We start from the raw sequence: 16,789 nt of genomic DNA, 5'->3' as shown, positions 1-16,789 counted from the left end.
TGATGTATGACATGTCCTAACAGAGTTAATTCGTAGCATCTCGTCTCCAACTGAAGAAAAAAAAAAAAAAAAAAAAAAAAAAAGATGGAGAAAGATAGAATATAGACAAATGCTTTTCCTACTCACTACGTAATAATTCATACGATCAATCTTAATTATAAGAGATCGCACATTTGAGCTTCCCATCACCGTAATTTCATGTCAAGGAGAGAGATGGAGGGAGAGAGAGCCTTTTTAGTCATCATCATATACCGAATTGTTCCTCCTTCATTAATATATCGTTCAGCGGTCCCTCGCGAACGTCATCGTCCGCGAGTCACGCGATCACCGCAGGGTGCCAGGCGCGGATGCTGCGGAGGAGCCGTCGAGAGCGAGGACTGAGGAGCGCCTCACTTTCACTCTCGCATGCGATATGCCGCGAAGATGCCGGCAGATAAAATCGCGAAGTCGGCAAAGAGCCAACGATCATTCGTCCGTCCTCTCCTCTGCGGCGACGCTATTATGCAACTCGCGAGATGTTACCTCAGCGTTACCAGAAGCATTTGCGAACGGAGCCCCGCCGACGCACCGAGCGCGAAATCGTTAATAGAAGAGGATGAACGTTCGAATATTAAATTTCGCAGCGCGCGTCAAAGAGAGGCGCGAAAAAAGTCTCGCGGGATTTATTAACCGCGCGAGAGCGACCAAATACTTTGGTGGTTTTACGAAAGCGACCAAGAGGAGAGAAAGCGAGACAATCCTCTTATTATTAGATTACAGGTTATCGCGATTAATCGAATTATTAAAAAGAAGAATAGTTAGACAAAGAAGAATTATTAGAAAGAAGGAGGGACGATTGTAATCGCGCTGCTGCAAACAAGCCATCCTATTATTGAAGCTGAATCGTATCCCGCTATAAACGGACTTTCTCGATCTCTCACGAGATTTTCACAAGAATAGGACACTTCACGAGACGGGAAGAAACGCGAAGAAGATACGACTAGGACGATCCTGCGGAAGGACGCGACGGGTTAGTCCGAAAGACGAGGTCGACCATCGGGCCGAATATTAATCGCACATCGAGGCGTGGCACGCATCCTTGGCACGTTGCACACGTAATGCCGACCATTGTACCGCAATAATGCACCGTACACGGAGCAAAGTTACCGTTATCCGGAAAGGATTCGCCTTTCTCGTCACCGAGATATTTCGCTCCGCGGCCCATGTCGATCTCTTGAAAATGCAAGTCGCATTTTGCTCAAAACAGACGGATGTGTCCCGATGGCAAAAGAACTGCGCACACGTGCGACGCGTCAGTTTACATTTGGCTAGCGGAGAAATATTAATTGATCCCAATTCGAAATCACAACCTACAGGTTTGCTTCTGCTGCCAGGAAATATAAATAGTTGAATTATCAATTGCCGAACGGCGGCGCAACGCGAGATATAACACTGTTTACAATTCGTAATGTGAAAGAACGTGAAAGTTATCACCGGTGCCGCGAGAAAACTCACCGGCGCGAACTCGGGCGACTGGGAAATCAAATCGCTTTTACCGGAAGCGCCCCCCTCCCCCCGCTCGATGATAACGCGCACGAGAAGTGTACAGAATGCGCTGCTAATTAGAATTGATTATCAAATCAATTAGCCATCGGATCCCAGATGACAAATAAAGCGTCGGTAAATCGCAGGAGAATAATTCAATTGTGTCAATCAGTTACAGAAAAGTTAGAGATTAAATCAGAAAGAGTCTGGAAAAAAAAAAATTGTTCTGCACGGAAGAAAACGCGCAAAAGAATTGCGTGTGCAGTAATTACTATATCATTATCGTTACTTAGATCCGATCGTCGGCAGTCAGTCATTCATCGTGTGCTTGTAAATCTCGCGCGCACGCTAGTTATCTCACTCGGACGAACCGCGACGGCGATGCGATTTATTCGAGAAACTAGATTAAACGGAACGAGAAAGTTCCGTTGTCGTCGTCGAAAGCGTCCTGCATTAATATGCGTGTCCGCCTCGGATCGAAATCGTCCTTGGTCGCGTAAAATCGAAACAAGACACGCGGATCGATTGTTGTCGAGCCTCAAACGACAGAAGAGAGTATTCTCACTGTCCATCGCATAGCGTTAAAGAAAAATATGCACCTAAAGATTTTCCTATATGACGAAATAACTGGCTGGATCTCGCGAAAAATGTGGTTGCTGCGTGTTGTAAAACCGTGGGACTTTCTTATATGATGGATCGTAATAATCACCGGAAATGTAAACGGATGTAAACGCGTGAGCGCGAGTTAAATGTCGATACGATTGATCGAGCCGGCACGTGACCTTTCGTAAGATCGTAAATTTGCAAAAACTAGTTCTCACAACGTCTAACATAAGCGAGGAAAAATTGTGTTGGGCTCACACCACGTTATAAATCCAAGAGGTATATCAATCGGTGATATTGTTGCGACTCTAAACTAAAGCAATCTCTATGTCCGTATGAAGAACATAATAAATATCAATCTCGCAACCTCTCTGACAAGAGAACGACGAAAGCGGAGAAAAACGCGACTCGAATTCTGTCTAATTGCGCGCCTTTTTACTGGTTTTTTGCGTCGCGCGCTGTTTTCTTGTGAGAAATTTCGAAATCACAAGACAGCGCGAATCCCGAGATCGCATGCCGCGAAACGTCGCTGTTCGTTTAACGTTTGCTCGAAAACTACGATTCGCCAGAGTCGCGAATTGAATTCGCGTCAAAGCAGCGATTTTCTTTCCATACGAAATTCCAAGTGGCTCTTGCATAATCCGCTTTAGCAACCGTGCTCCATTTTCGGAGTTGGTTTTTTCCTCTCTCCGTAAAGACAGCCCTATGCCCATTAATACCCACATGTGGGACACATGAAATATCTCACTGCTTTCTATCGCTGTCGCTATTAATCCACAAAGAGAAAAACATTATAAAAGTACGTCATAACGTACGTAACATCGCGCGCGCGAGCGCGAGGACGATGTTATTTTAATACAAAGAAATTTTAAAAAGATTGATCTCAAACAATATAACGAGCAGTATAATGCAAGAGAAATTTATAGAAAAAGAATAGTGTTTTTATTTGACAGCTGAAAGGAGTACACTTAGGGAACAAAAAGGGAAGAACCGAATATCTAGGTAAATCTCTATTCCCCTACACGCGATATTAATGTAAATCTCGAACTTTTACTTCTATCTTGGCGAGAGTGATTACCGACTGTGACGAAAATATTCAGACGTGCGCGTCTTACTTTCGATAGAATGAATTTCACGTATATTTCATCGCTATACTCATTGCTTGGCGGAAGTATCGACTCCATTGGATTCTACTCGATTTCATCCACGTGTCTTCTTTCAACGGATGTCCTCGGACAAGATCCCGAACAGGGTGGTGTGTCTCGGACTCACGCGTCTCACAAGCCTAACCTTCGCCTCTTCCCCGTTATTTTATATCGACACTGTCGCCACGGTCTTACGATTATCATTATAGCCACGTATCATAGTCGCGTACAATTGTTATTATAACCACGTGTCAGCCGATATTCTGCATGTCGCATGACCGCACACCGACTGCCTGCGAAAGCAGTTTGACGAATTTCGATATGGAAAGGCGTCTTCTCATCATTCTCATGTAATCTTCTCATGTAATATAATTAACGTGTGACAGCCATGACAATTATACGGAATTACCGATCGTTTACTTGTTACTCCTGCAATTGAAGGAGATTAATCTTTCAAGAATAATGAACGTTGAATGATCTTCGATCAAGGAACTTTGCAAGGTCAATTTTCCTCTCGATAAATCAAGATTCAGTACCGAGGGGAATTAAGACGATGTTTTACGAGCATTAACCGGTGGGATAGCCAAAGATCTTTACACGTTTAACCTTCCTTTCGCCTGCATTGCAAAGGACGACCATGGCAACAGCAGATTCACTCTCTCTCTCTCTCTCTCTCTCTCTCTCTCTCTCTCTCTCTCTCTCTCTCTCCCTCTCCCCTCTCCCTCCTTCCCACCCCCTCACTCTCTCTCTCTCTCTCTCTCTCTCTCTCTCTCTCTCCGCCTTACGTCGCGAAATCTCGCGACTCAGAAGGGACAAAGCATCCATTCGTGCGCGAAGTGCCATTCTTCGGTAAAATCAACGCGAAAACCAACCGGCTCCGAAACTGGTCGCGCTGCTCGCAGATAACGCGAATAGAGGGAAAAAAAAGGATGCCCCATGGGCATTTAAGAACCGAAAGTTATTCCAGCGGTTTCAGGATTCGCTGGCGAAAGGATGGAGAAGCCGTTGGAGGAGAGACGCCGTTCAGGGGGAGCCTTCGGACGATATTTGCAAAAGAAGGGAGAGGAGATTTTTACTTTGGCACCAGAGTCGATATCACGAACCTATAGCATAAGACAAAGGAAACTTTAATTCGATTATCTTCAGCTGCGCTTTCTTCTATTGAGATTTAAGATGAAATAAACGCATGTCTCTAAAGTGAAGCTTTTGTGAACAAAACCTGTTTAAGAAATAATAAGTACACATACATGCGTGCCTAAATATCACTCGAAATATCTCGAAATTATTACTAATACTTTTTTTTATACAACAGATTTCTACGTTCAATAATTTCAATGGAATCAATCTGAAGCTAGCAAGAGTAGGAATACATCGAACGCCATGATATTTCATTCTACAAATTTGCTTTGTAATGCATACACATACAAAGACAGAGAAGAAAAGAAAAACAGAAATGAAGAAAGAAGGAAGCAAGAATATTATCATACGAAGTAGAAGAGAGACAGAAAATCTCACAAAGTGAGCAAAAAAGACGGAGGGAGAAAGGGAGAGGAGGCAGAGAAATACGAGAAAAGTAGAGAGGTACACCTCTTCTCTCTCTCTTGAGGTGTCTTATGGAGGAGGAGAAGAAGGAGGAAAAGGTGGTGGTGGAGGTGGTGTACATAGGGGGGAGAAGAGGGGCCTAGACACGTGACCAATGACTTATATAAAGGTGGAAGACGACAGGGCCCAAACACAGAGTTCTCTCTCTCTCTCTCGGCGCAGCGGAGGCGGTGTCCCTAAAAGTGCCTGTAGAAAAATTCGTTTTTTTTTTTTAATTTTTCGTTCTCGCTTCCGTGTCACAGTCTTGACTTTTTCGTAACCATGAGGACGTACTTCGTGATAGCCGCTATACTGATCGCCGGTACGTAAATAGAAGCCGTTTCACGCGCTGAGGGTGCGAAAAGAGAGGGTGGCAAAGTTGAATTAGCCGCAGTTAAACACGGTAAACACGCGAGTGACGATGCGATATCGACTTTGACTTCAGCGGAAAGTCAGTGGACGGGACATGCCGTTATCAGTGTGTGATCATGTGTAGAGTAGAGCAGTGTGCCCTACGCTGAAAGCAGGATAATTCGGGACCGAGTCTTGCGGGGGATCTCGCCGGAACGAAGGATCCGCGAAAATAATCCTTACAATTCTAGGACTTTGATAATCGCGACTGGCTCGATTCGCACTCGCGTGAATCGAATGTGCAAGTTTCGATTCACCATGAATAATTAGTTTGTTATTATTTATTAGAGTGCATTTCCTTTGTATGAATATAAATCGCGGTGGTATTTTATGGTATCTCACACACAATTAAAGCTAATTGTCCATTAATTGCTTGGGTTTAAAATAGCAAAATTTTCACGGGGTAAAAGAATTGTTAAGGAAAGAAAAGTGCTTTTCTCAAAAACAGCCATATATATTCGATACAATCTTTAAACGTTTGATTTTGGTTATAGAGATTTGTCGGTCGATTGAAAAAATTTTCCGTTTGCATATGTAATTGCATGTGTATGTGATAATGAGACAATAAGATAATGATTTCGGTGTAAACGTTTCTTGATGCAAAAATGTACTAGCAGATTTTTAACAACTATGCAATTAAACGAAACTATAAGTATTTATTGTATGTACTATAAGTGTGTAATTGAACGAAACTATATATACTATAAGTACATATAGCTCATAATTATATGATTTTATCCTACGCAATATCGTGTTTTCTGCTTTAAATTTATTTTTTTCAATTCGGTTAAATTAAAAAATAACATATTTTCTGAAATAATGAATTAAGTTCAAGAACTTTTCACTAATCTACTTTTTCGAGGTAAAATCGTGTAATCGCTTCTGTAGTCTTTATGGACAGTAGAGTTTCCAATGCTCTGAGAATGACCGAGTTAATTAAGCACCGTAATAATTAAAAATCACCTACAGCCTAAAAAAGCTTGCCACGCTTTCTCGCCGCCGCGGCATAACCTTGGCCCAGATCTTGACCCTTCTTTTTATTCCCTGCGAGTCGAGAGAAGGTTCAAGGATGCCATTCGCCATTTCGCGACGAAAATTATCCTAAAGTTCTCCCGATCACATAAATTGATACTAAGAATTGATTCTACGCAGGTATAATCAACTGTCTCGATGCGATGCAAATGAGATAACGCAAATTTATAAATGTCGAATGTATCATCGTACATAAAGCGATCGAGACAATCGATTATTTCTAAATAGGAGGAGAAGGGAGATATTATGAAGAAGCGTTATGTTCTAAAAACATATCAATCTTATTTTAAGAAATATACCATTGTATAAAGAATTTCTTATCTGAAACGTGTCGATCTTTACGCGTCAAATAATCGCGCAACATGAGTAAAAAATCCTCGACGATCAATTTGCTCGAAAGCATGGCGGCCGCGAGAAACAAACGAGGCATCAAGATATCCGGAAAAAAAAAAAAACAAAAAAGGAAACTGTTTTGGAATATGATAGGTGCAATTTGATGCCTTTTTTACGTAATCACCGCGTGTATTTATTCGAGCCAGACAATTATATAACAATCTAATGACGTGTATCTCTTTGATAAAACGAGTTTAACGTGCGAACGCAGCGCGACATGGGGACAAGGGGGACATGCGCGTCCATGTCGGTTCCCCTTGTCAGCCGCCGGTAAATATTTCGAAGTCGCTTTCGGGACCGGTCCCGCGGAAAACGAAAGTGAATACAGCTGGTTTCATGCGGACGCGCGGCCGATATACCCGTACATATACACACGCATTGGACTTACACCGTGGCCGGTGAACGGGATGCTGGGAGAGCCCGCGCGCGCAGTCACGAGCGACCGAGGGGCCCAAAGTGAAAGCGTCCTGGCGAAAGTTACCGTCCCGTGCCCCTCTTACATAAGACATTTTAGCTAAGATATTCAGGCATCGTGTGCCCCTGTGCTCGCAAAAGAGGCGCGATTAGGCGCCATTAGCGTGGTGGCTGGCATCGCGCGAAAAAGCGGCTTGGCTGGCTCTTATCTACCACCGACAACCCCGACCGATTTTACTTTGCCCGTAAACGACATCGACTTCCTGTTGCTCGCGCCGTATTTTATGCGAGCGTCGATTAAGAGAGGCAAACTGGACCGGGAAGAGGGAACTGGAATGGAGGTGTTCGCGATCGACGCGGTTAATTTTAGCCAGCGATTTCCCGTCGGCGAACGGTCATATCGAGCCGAAAGCGAGCCGCTGCTTCAACCATGATCCGAGGAAATCGACGCGACGCGCCGGCCGCGCAGTGTCGAAACATAATATTTCTTTTTATTTCCCGCCAAAAAGTTTAGACAATACAATGGGGATGTTACCTTCCGCGATACTTTCTATTGTGCTTCTGAAAAAATTGAGGAAAAAAAGTAACCACGCACGCGTGGTGTGGTGCGCTACTGTCTCGCGGCTCGAGCAAATCTGAGAGCAAATTTGCTCCCTGTCCACAAAAGATCAATATAGCATTTCTATCACCGTGTTCAATCTTTGATTCAGGAACGACCGGCCAAGAGAGCTTCAAGTGCCCGGACGACTTCGGGTTCTACCCTCATCACAGTTCATGCGACAAGTACTGGAAGTGCGACAACAACGTAGCAGAACTAAAGACATGCGGCAACGGCCTGGCGTTCGACGCCAGTGACAACAAGTTCCTCACTGAGAACTGTGACTACCTGCACAACGTGGACTGCGGAGAACGAACGCAGCTGGAGCCGCCCATCAGCACGCCGCACTGTGCTCGCCTGTACGGCATCTTCCCCGACGAGAAGAAATGCGACGTATTCTGGAACTGCTGGAATGGCGAAGCGTCCCGCTACCAATGCAGCCCCGGACTAGCCTACGACCGCGAGGCTAGGGTCTGCATGTGGGCCGATCAGGTGCCCGAATGCAGAAACGAAGGTACCGAAACAGCGAATATCGAATTCTATCGATTGCCTGATATGCATGCTAATTAATTAATCCTGCCCACCTTAACCCACCGACCGTGTGATCGAGAAAAATGATGAAGAAAATATCTTACATCCACATTTGAAAATTAGGATACAATAAATTAGGATACAAGTTACGAAATTGTGTGAAGGACTCTTCATTGGACAAATGTGAGAAAAATCATATAAGACAGATCATGTGTAATATAAAATGTGCGAATTTTTAGTTTGGTCCTCTCAAGAACTCGTTACGGACGATTTGATGAGAAGAATAATGGAACATATTATATACATAGAACGTCGAGTCGCAGAGGTCAACTCGCCTTTCTACATCGGGACGATAAAACTATCACGACTCTTGCTACACATCCGCTCCTTTCTACCTGTCGACGTTGATTTTTGTATATTCTTATTTTTGTTTCATTCGATCGCACATTGTCCTTACTACCAAAGTTTCGTCATCCCTTAGGTTCCCTAAGAACCAACTGATAAACTGTACAATCTAACGACGACAGCTGTTCCTCTGCTTCTTTAGATAAATCGATTATAATTCCCAACTAAATTATACGATGATTTCCTGCGTATGACGCAGGATCATTAAATCATCATTTGACTTTCTGCCGAACGGATATACTTTATCCCACAAATATGTTTTTTGAATAAGTGCGCTTCGAGTGTTTCCTTGATCTTTTCCCATCGTCGACTCGAGATCGACCGGTAATGCAATTACGACTAATCACGATGCCTTTCTCTGTGTACACAATATCCTATTTAATGCATTGCGCAGAGGTCGCCGGAGGTTTCACGTGTCCGGCTGCGGGTGAGGTGAGTGGTGCATCCGGCAGCTTCAGCAGACACGCCCATCCGGAGGACTGCAGAAAATACTACATATGTCTCGAGGGCATCGCCAGGGAATACGGCTGCCCGATCGGCACCGTCTTCAAGATCGGCGATGCCGACGGTAGCGGTGCCTGCGAGGACCCCGAGGACGTACCCGGATGGTAAGCATGGTCCTTTGATACATTAGCTTCGTCGAAAATTAATTAATTTCCCTCCAAGTCCGGATTTTAATCTGAGCCATGCGAGACCACGTGATCGAATCGAACGCGATGTGAATGAATAATGTGAGCATATTAGCGATTCGGTACGTCTCATTTCACGCGTCGAATATTGATGACCGATGGCTCAGAGTTCAAGGTTCCACTGGATTGTAAGTTATGATAATAATTTTCTGCGTCTCGTCTCGTCGCGTCGCGTCGCGTCACGTTATTTTCCGCTGCTACAATCCTCTTTGCAATTCACGAAGACTTGGCGAAAGTGAAAAAGGGACGTTAACGATGTTGCGTTGTGCAACGAATGATTGCGGACGCGTTATAAAAGTGTTTGAATTCGATTATCTCGGTAATTATAGTCCTCGACTCGAGAAACTCCCTCGGGTTTCCTTCAAGACAGAAATCGCGTCCAAGAACTTTCGGAGACGTCGCGTACGAATTGCATCCACGGACGATCTGTTATTAAGGAAATATCCACCACATTGCACGGCACGCTTTCGCGATAGCTAATGACGCGTTTCGCGCAATAATACACAACAAAGATGAATTATGTGAGACGATTCGAAGCGTTTGTTAAACAAACAGCCGCCTCTCTCGACAACTAATCTCTTTCTACAAATCTCACAAAAAGCTTGATCATGAATCAGCAAAGCAGCGAATGTGTGCATCAATTTCTGTTGATTATGTTTGTTAATGATCTCTAACATGTGCTTAACGTGTATGTTAACTGTTCCACCGTTCTAATGTTTCATTGTAACAGTAGCTACTCTTCCTCCCCCTCTTTGTGTAGATCATTAGCTAAAGGTAAGGTGTAAAACATCATTGAAAACTGATATTTTTCCATGTTCAATTTACATGGATCTATTTGCCAAGTCAATATAAATAATCAATATAAAGGAAAAGTAACAGAATATCTATAATTGATAATATTACTCTAACATGTTTGGAAATCTACATAATAACCTAGGAAAAAATGTCTTACAATCGTGAAAATGTACATAGACTCGACAACTGCAAGTAATTCGATATCGCGACAATATTACGGTTGTATTTCTTTTTTATTTTAATACTCCCCGTAATACTCCAGATAAGAGAATATTTTCATGAATTTTCTCATATTAGCGTAGCCTCCCTCTATGTATGCATGTGCATTTCGTTTGCAAACATAACGGCAATAGCACGCCACGTAGCCACGCAGTAGTAGCAACGCACCGTGCATGTCCTGACCTCCGGGTTTTTCTCGGTTTTGTTCCACAGTGAGGATTACTATGGTGACTTGGACCTGAAGAGCATCCGGAAGAGCGAGCTACTTGCCGGCGTCCAGAGCGAGCCAAGGAAGCCATCGCCAAACCAGCCTCTCAAACCCAGACCCTCAACAATACCCGCGAGACCCTCCGCAGCCCTCCAGGAATAAATCTTGATACCTCGTCCTCTCTCACCTCATCCGTCCTTTCTTTCTTCTTCTCTCTGCCTCATTTACTTTCTCTCTCTTTGTTACTATTATTTAACTTTATTATCAAACAAAACGAATAAAAATATCTAGATCTATAGAAATAAACACAAGTTATCGGTGAGAAGTCTAGATTGTTTAAAATATTCTTCAGAAAATCTAGATGGATCCGGTTAATGATAAAAAGATTTTACAAATTTATTCTAGTTCTGTTTCATACGCCTCTCTTAATTTATTTTATCCTCTTTAATTTATTTCATTTTTTTTTGTACCAATAAATTGTATCAAGCTACATTTTCTCTCTCGCTCTCTTTCTATTCTCTATCCCCTATGTACTTCTCTATCCTCTATTTGTTTCTTCTATGCCATTTCTTTTATTCTCTTCTTTTATTCTTCTCTTCTCTATCTTTATTCTCATCTATGTTTCTCTTCCTTTTTCAATTTCTTCTCATCCTCTCTGTTTCTTCTTCTGTCACACATCCACACATACACACATAAATACGTTCACACACAACTACATAGTCCAGGGAAATTCAGCCCCGATATTACGTAAAAAGAACTTCCTCGAGGAGCGAAGTAATCGGCGCCGAGAGCCAAGAGAGCTGAAAATCCGCCTTCGAAGGCCATACGAGGGTGGTCCGATAAGTACTTAGCCTACAAAAGAAAAACGAAAATTTTGGAAAAGTGGCGATTTATTTCTCAACATAGTCTCCTTTTAGCTCGATACACTTGACCCAGCGATGCTCCAACTTCTTTAACCCGTCTGAAAAATACGTTTTCTCGAGGTCTGCAAAGTAGGCCTCCGTAGGCGGCGATGACCTCCTCATTCGACTCAAATTTCTGCCCGGCGAGTGACTTTTTCAAGTTTGGAAACAAAAAGAAGTCGCACGGGGCCAAATCTGGAGAATACGGTGGATGGGGCAGCAGTTCGTAGCCCAATTCGACCAATTTGACCGTGGCGAGGGCGGAGGTGTGAGCCGGTGCGTTGTCATGGTGGAAGAGCACTTTTTTCTTCGCCAAATGGGGCCGTTTTTTCTGCAATTCGGCGTCGAATCGGCCCAATAATTCGGCCCCATAGTACAGCCCTGTGACCGTTTTGCCCTTCTCCAGGTAGTCGATGTAGATCACACCTTGTGAATCCCAGAAAACGGTGACCATCACCTTTCCGGCCGATAGGACAGTCTTCGCCTTCTTCGGAGCACGTTCGCCGGGTGAAGTCCACTGTTTCGACTGTTCCTTGGTCTCTGGTGTGTACCAGTGGATCCATGTTTCGTCGACGGTCACGAAACGACGCAGAAACTCCTTCGGATTGCGCTTAAACAGCGTCAAACACTGCTCTGAAGTGGTCTCACGGTTGCGCTTGTTGTCCGGAGTGAGCAAACGCAGCACCCGACAGCTTTCTCATGCCCAAAATTTCATGCAGAATATGACCCACGCGGTCTTTTGAGATGCCTACTGTCTCAGCTATCTCGCGCACCTTCAATCGGCGGTCTGCCAATACGAGATCGTGGATTTTTGTCATGTTATCCTCCGTGGTAGCCGTTTTCGGGGTACCTGGGCGTGGCTCATCAAAAACCGACGTGCGACCACGTTGAAACTCGTTAAACCAATTTTTGACGGTCGCCATCGAAGGAGAAGAGTCACCGTACACAGCATCCAAGCGCTCTTTGATTTCGCTGCGCGATTTCCCTTCCAAAAACAAGAATCGAATCACCGACCGATATTGCTCTTTTTCCATTTTTCTAAAATCCGCGGACACGCCCGCTTCCACACGCGGTCAAAACAAAACTACGAGTCCGATTCGGCTGAAATTTCGACAGTAGCCGTCTACGAGAATGTACTAGACGATAGTAAATTTCTCTTGCGATAGTGGCGCCATCGGGCGGTGAGGTTAAGTACTTATCGGACCGCCCTCGTAGATTCTTCGGCCTATATTATTCACTACGTATCCTATGCGCAAGGACGCGGCTCGATCCCGAGACAGTTGCTTGCGATATCCCGAGAATTCGCGAGATTCCGAGAAAACGAGAAGTGCGATCGAGCTATCGTGAATTTTATCCCCTTCTGAAAATTCTTTCACGTGATTCTCTCGTCGCCCCGATCGCGCATCTCCGCGCAACCTAAGTGCGCAGAAAGGATACTATTTTTGTAATTATAGTAGAATAGAAAAGAAAAGAAATATTTGTGAAGCGCGATCGGTTAGAGTAACGAGTAGGGTAATCGCGAATTTTGAAAAGTTATGCGAAATTATTCAACCTCTGCGTATGATCAAGATGTATATATGTAGCCGCCTGATAAAATTGCTAATTTGTTCCTGATACAACGCGCAAAATTAATAATAATTTATTTTACAAATCTTCCGAAAATATCAAGTATAACCATCAATAATAGCAATAATATCTTCAGTAATTTCGTATAAGACTTCAGTTTGCAATATAATAAACTATTATCAGAAACTCACAATTATTTGTCCTGACAAGTGCTCAAGTTACTATTTTATAAAATTATGTTAATTGTGATGTCTCATCGGCACAATCTCTCTTTCTCGCCGCGACATTAGGGATTAGAAACCTGCAATTTCGCGATAACGGACGCAATACAATACGATCGTTTCGTGAAGTCAAACAGTTTCTGAAAATATATTTTACCGATTGTCTCTGTAAATATTTTATCTAATGTAGTCCTGTCACCGTTAATAATTTACAATTTCCTCATTTCTTAGTGATGCATAGAAATAATTACAGAGGCTATCGATGGAATGTGTTTCCTGAAAATTTTGTGGTTTTGGCGATAATTGAATTTTGTAAGCCTCATGTCCTCGATAGAAAGGATTGTTCCTCTATATGAGATTACATGGATTTTAATTCTTATGTATATAAGAAAAATACGATAAAAAGAAAAATAAAAGAAGTCGATTTCATGACAAGTCGCAAATGACAACAAGTCCATCAGATTCGCACAACTCCACGATTTATAATTCAGGAATCTTTCCGACTCTTGGCGCCAGTGTATAGGCAAGCTCGGTCGGTCTATCGTGTATTTTTAAGTAAAATGAAAAGTGTGTACAATAAAAAAGAGAAAATTCTTCTTAGATCTTGGCTTGCATTTTTATTACACGTTTAATGCTAAACGCGACCGTCAAATAATAAAATCTTTTCATTAAATCGTGAAATTTTTCCATTTGATCTACTTAAACGATATTAAACGACTTAAAAGATATGAATATTTTATATTCCAAACATCTAGATTTATCTATTGCGTGTAAGAAATATGTTTATCCAATATCTAAATTGAACAGTATTTGAACTAAAATATGTTCGATTCCAAAACCTGTTAATATGTATAATATTTACATTGCATGATAAAGAGAATATTGTGCAATCTCGTTTAGCTCTAAATGCGTAATGAGAATGCGAATATATTATTTATATATAGTTGTCCTAAATCCTGTATCTTAATCAATCCTCTACTGATTGATCATTGCTAATGTCAATATCTGTCTATTTAATATATGTAGTGTATTTAGTATTTTGGTAACATATTCTGTGTATACTCATCTATTGCATGATATATATATTATATATATATATATATATACACATATATATATATATAACCTAACAATATATATATATATATATATACATATATAACCTGACCGCGTATGTGCAAAGTATATCGACTAAAAAATAGAAAACAACGTATTAACACAAGTCAATCATTCTATATGTTCAAATTCATTCTAGCTAATTAATAATTAAAGCAATTAAAAAATTTTTAAAACTCACTGAATATATAGTTGTATCAAATAGTTTTGTAGTTCTTCAAACCCCGAATATAAGAAAAAAATAATGTGTTTTAAGATATAAGTACGTTTATTAAAAATTAAAATGAGAAATATTAGAAAAGTATCCAATGCTTCAAATATCTGTTAAAAGATATGTAAGAAAATGTACAAGTAAAAGGACATTTTATTGTTTAATATACCTTGAAGTTATCGAGAGGAATTTGTGTTTCTTATATTTTATCAAAGATGAAAAATGAAGAGTTCTTTCACACAAAATTGTACGCAAAATATCAAATACATTGATTACATATTAGTGAAATACCTACATATTTGTAATTAATACAGAATAATAATGTAATAAAAATTATAATTAACTTTCGATCATAATTTCAAATGCTATCTTTAATCATGGAAAGGTTTCAAACATTTTTTCTAAGTATTACAATTTACATTACAAATTATTTACTTACCATATTACAAACTTTTGACAGTGAATTTATAATTTACTCCCGATTATCAAAAAACTAATATATTCAATGATTTTTCTTGATTGCAGATTTTAATATTAATCATAAATTCTCTAATTTCAATCAATAATTATAATATATTAAGTTATAAAAATATATATATTCAATTTTGTTCAATAAATTTGAATCAAATATCAAAAAAGAATAAATACTTTAATTGTCAGCTTAATTGGTTGAAGGTTGAAGATATCGTCACGATAAAATTGCAAATAATATTTTTATACGTTTCCCAGCCAAGATTACTATGGTGATGTGGACCTAAAGGCCCTTCGCAAGCTAGGCTACAGAAAATAGAAGCGTTTGCATGCAAGCAAAGCACTCACCGATGATGAAAACAGCACGTCGTCCTCCTAGGAAGCCGCTTCATAATGGCATTGTCCATAATATCAAAAACTGTTCGCAATCCATATCGTTGTTCGCAACGACGAGAAACATTCTGTAAATCATGTTTCAAAAAATTAATTAACTATACTCATCCATTAGATAGTCATTGCTTGCGTAAATCGCCATGTAAATAAGTTAAATAAACCGTAAAATGACAAAATTATATAAAAGAAATATTTATATACGCGCAAGTTTCTTATTAGTTTTCTCTCTCTCTCTCTCTCTCTCTCTCTCTCTCTCTATATATATATACATATATATATATTTTAGTTTTGTAAAACTTTTTTGTGAAAAGTTATTACTTTTAAGTAATATAATTATAAGTATAATTTAATAAATATTATAAGTAAATATATATGGTAAAATAACTTAATGCAATAACTTGTACATGTAACATAATGGATGTATTATTCAATACATATTATTTAGGAGAAATTATTTAGAACTGATTTACATAATCTACTTATTTGAAATGCAGTCCGTATAACACAAGATATCCTAGAATCATCCATAAGATTGAGAAGTGTCTTAGGATGTTTTGAGTACAGAATAAGCTGATAGTAAGCTGAACATGTTTTGTACTACTGGGTATGATTGTGATATTAATCATTGCGAATAGATCATTGCTCAGGTTATATATGTGAAATATTATGTGTGAAATAAATGCAAAAGTTTTAATGAATTTTTTTAGACTAATATGCCTCTTATTCAGTTTTATGGCAGCGCTTAAAAATATGTAGACATAATATATCAAAGGTAATAGAATAATAGCTAGTATCTCTCAAGCAGCACAAAATAACGGGCCAATGATATATCTATTGCGACCAATTGTTGACCAACTAATTTGTGGTGCTCAGGTTAATGGGGGGATAAAATGAATAAATTATCTTTAATCAAATTTTGTTCCATATTTCTATCACAAAATCAAATTTTGCACTTACCCGAAATATATAATCTCAAGAAGAGTAATTCGATCAAATATTCTTACTAAATAACATGCACTTTTCTTATATTAAAAGTATATAAATGTAAAATCAGTTAGTAATCTGTAATACCTTCAAGCGGACTATTCGCGTTCTATTTGCGTTGTTCAATCATGTTCAAAACGCACTGCTCTTTTTCTCGATACTTCCGCCGAACGGATCAATTTTTACGATTACATGCTAGAAAGACATATTTGTTTCAGCGTACGGTAATATACTCGATAATACGAAAAATCTCATCATTTACCTGCCGCCAGAAACATTTGAACGGGACATTCTCGCATACCTCCTTACCCGCCGCGACCATAATGGCGTCTGCAACGATTACAATGACGCTATGGCGTTGTGTGCCAAGTGGCGCC

At 40.5% G+C, this 16,789-nt stretch overlaps 1 protein-coding gene and 1 long non-coding RNA gene across 3 annotated transcripts; one reads left to right on the top strand and one right to left on the bottom strand.

Moving 5' to 3' along the window:
• The first annotated feature begins 5,008 nt into the window (after window positions 1–5,008).
• Window positions 5,009–15,639, top strand: Gasp (Chitin binding Peritrophin-A domain-containing protein Gasp). Of its 2 annotated transcripts, none has more exons than XM_019845408.2 (4): window positions 5,009–5,175; window positions 7,814–8,215; window positions 9,032–9,245; window positions 15,294–15,639. In XM_019845408.2, exons 1-4 carry the CDS (start codon window positions 5,136–5,138, stop codon window positions 15,352–15,354), a joined length of 717 nt encoding a protein of 238 aa, XP_019700967.1. In that variant the 5' UTR covers window positions 5,009–5,135; the 3' UTR covers window positions 15,355–15,639. The 2 variants fall into 2 exon arrangements, with proteins under 2 accessions (XP_019700967.1, XP_011153821.1); XM_011155519.2 differs by lacking the exon at window positions 15,294–15,639 and adding an exon at window positions 10,554–10,986.
• LOC105191839 (uncharacterized) lies at window positions 15,383–16,736 on the bottom strand. Its single transcript, XR_850476.3, has 3 exons — window positions 16,675–16,736; window positions 16,500–16,607; window positions 15,383–15,496 (listed from the first exon to the last, which is right to left on the bottom strand). It is a non-coding gene; the product is annotated as an uncharacterized LOC105191839 (long non-coding RNA).
• Window positions 16,737–16,789: the final 53 nt, after the last annotated feature.

This window comes from Harpegnathos saltator, unplaced genomic scaffold (genome assembly GCF_003227715.2).
Source record: "Harpegnathos saltator strain DR-91 unplaced genomic scaffold, Hsal_v8.6 scaffold114, whole genome shotgun sequence".
In the NCBI taxonomy this organism is placed as follows: Eukaryota; Metazoa; Arthropoda; class Insecta; order Hymenoptera; family Formicidae; genus Harpegnathos; species Harpegnathos saltator.
This window is presented reverse-complemented; position numbering and strand designations above follow the sequence as displayed.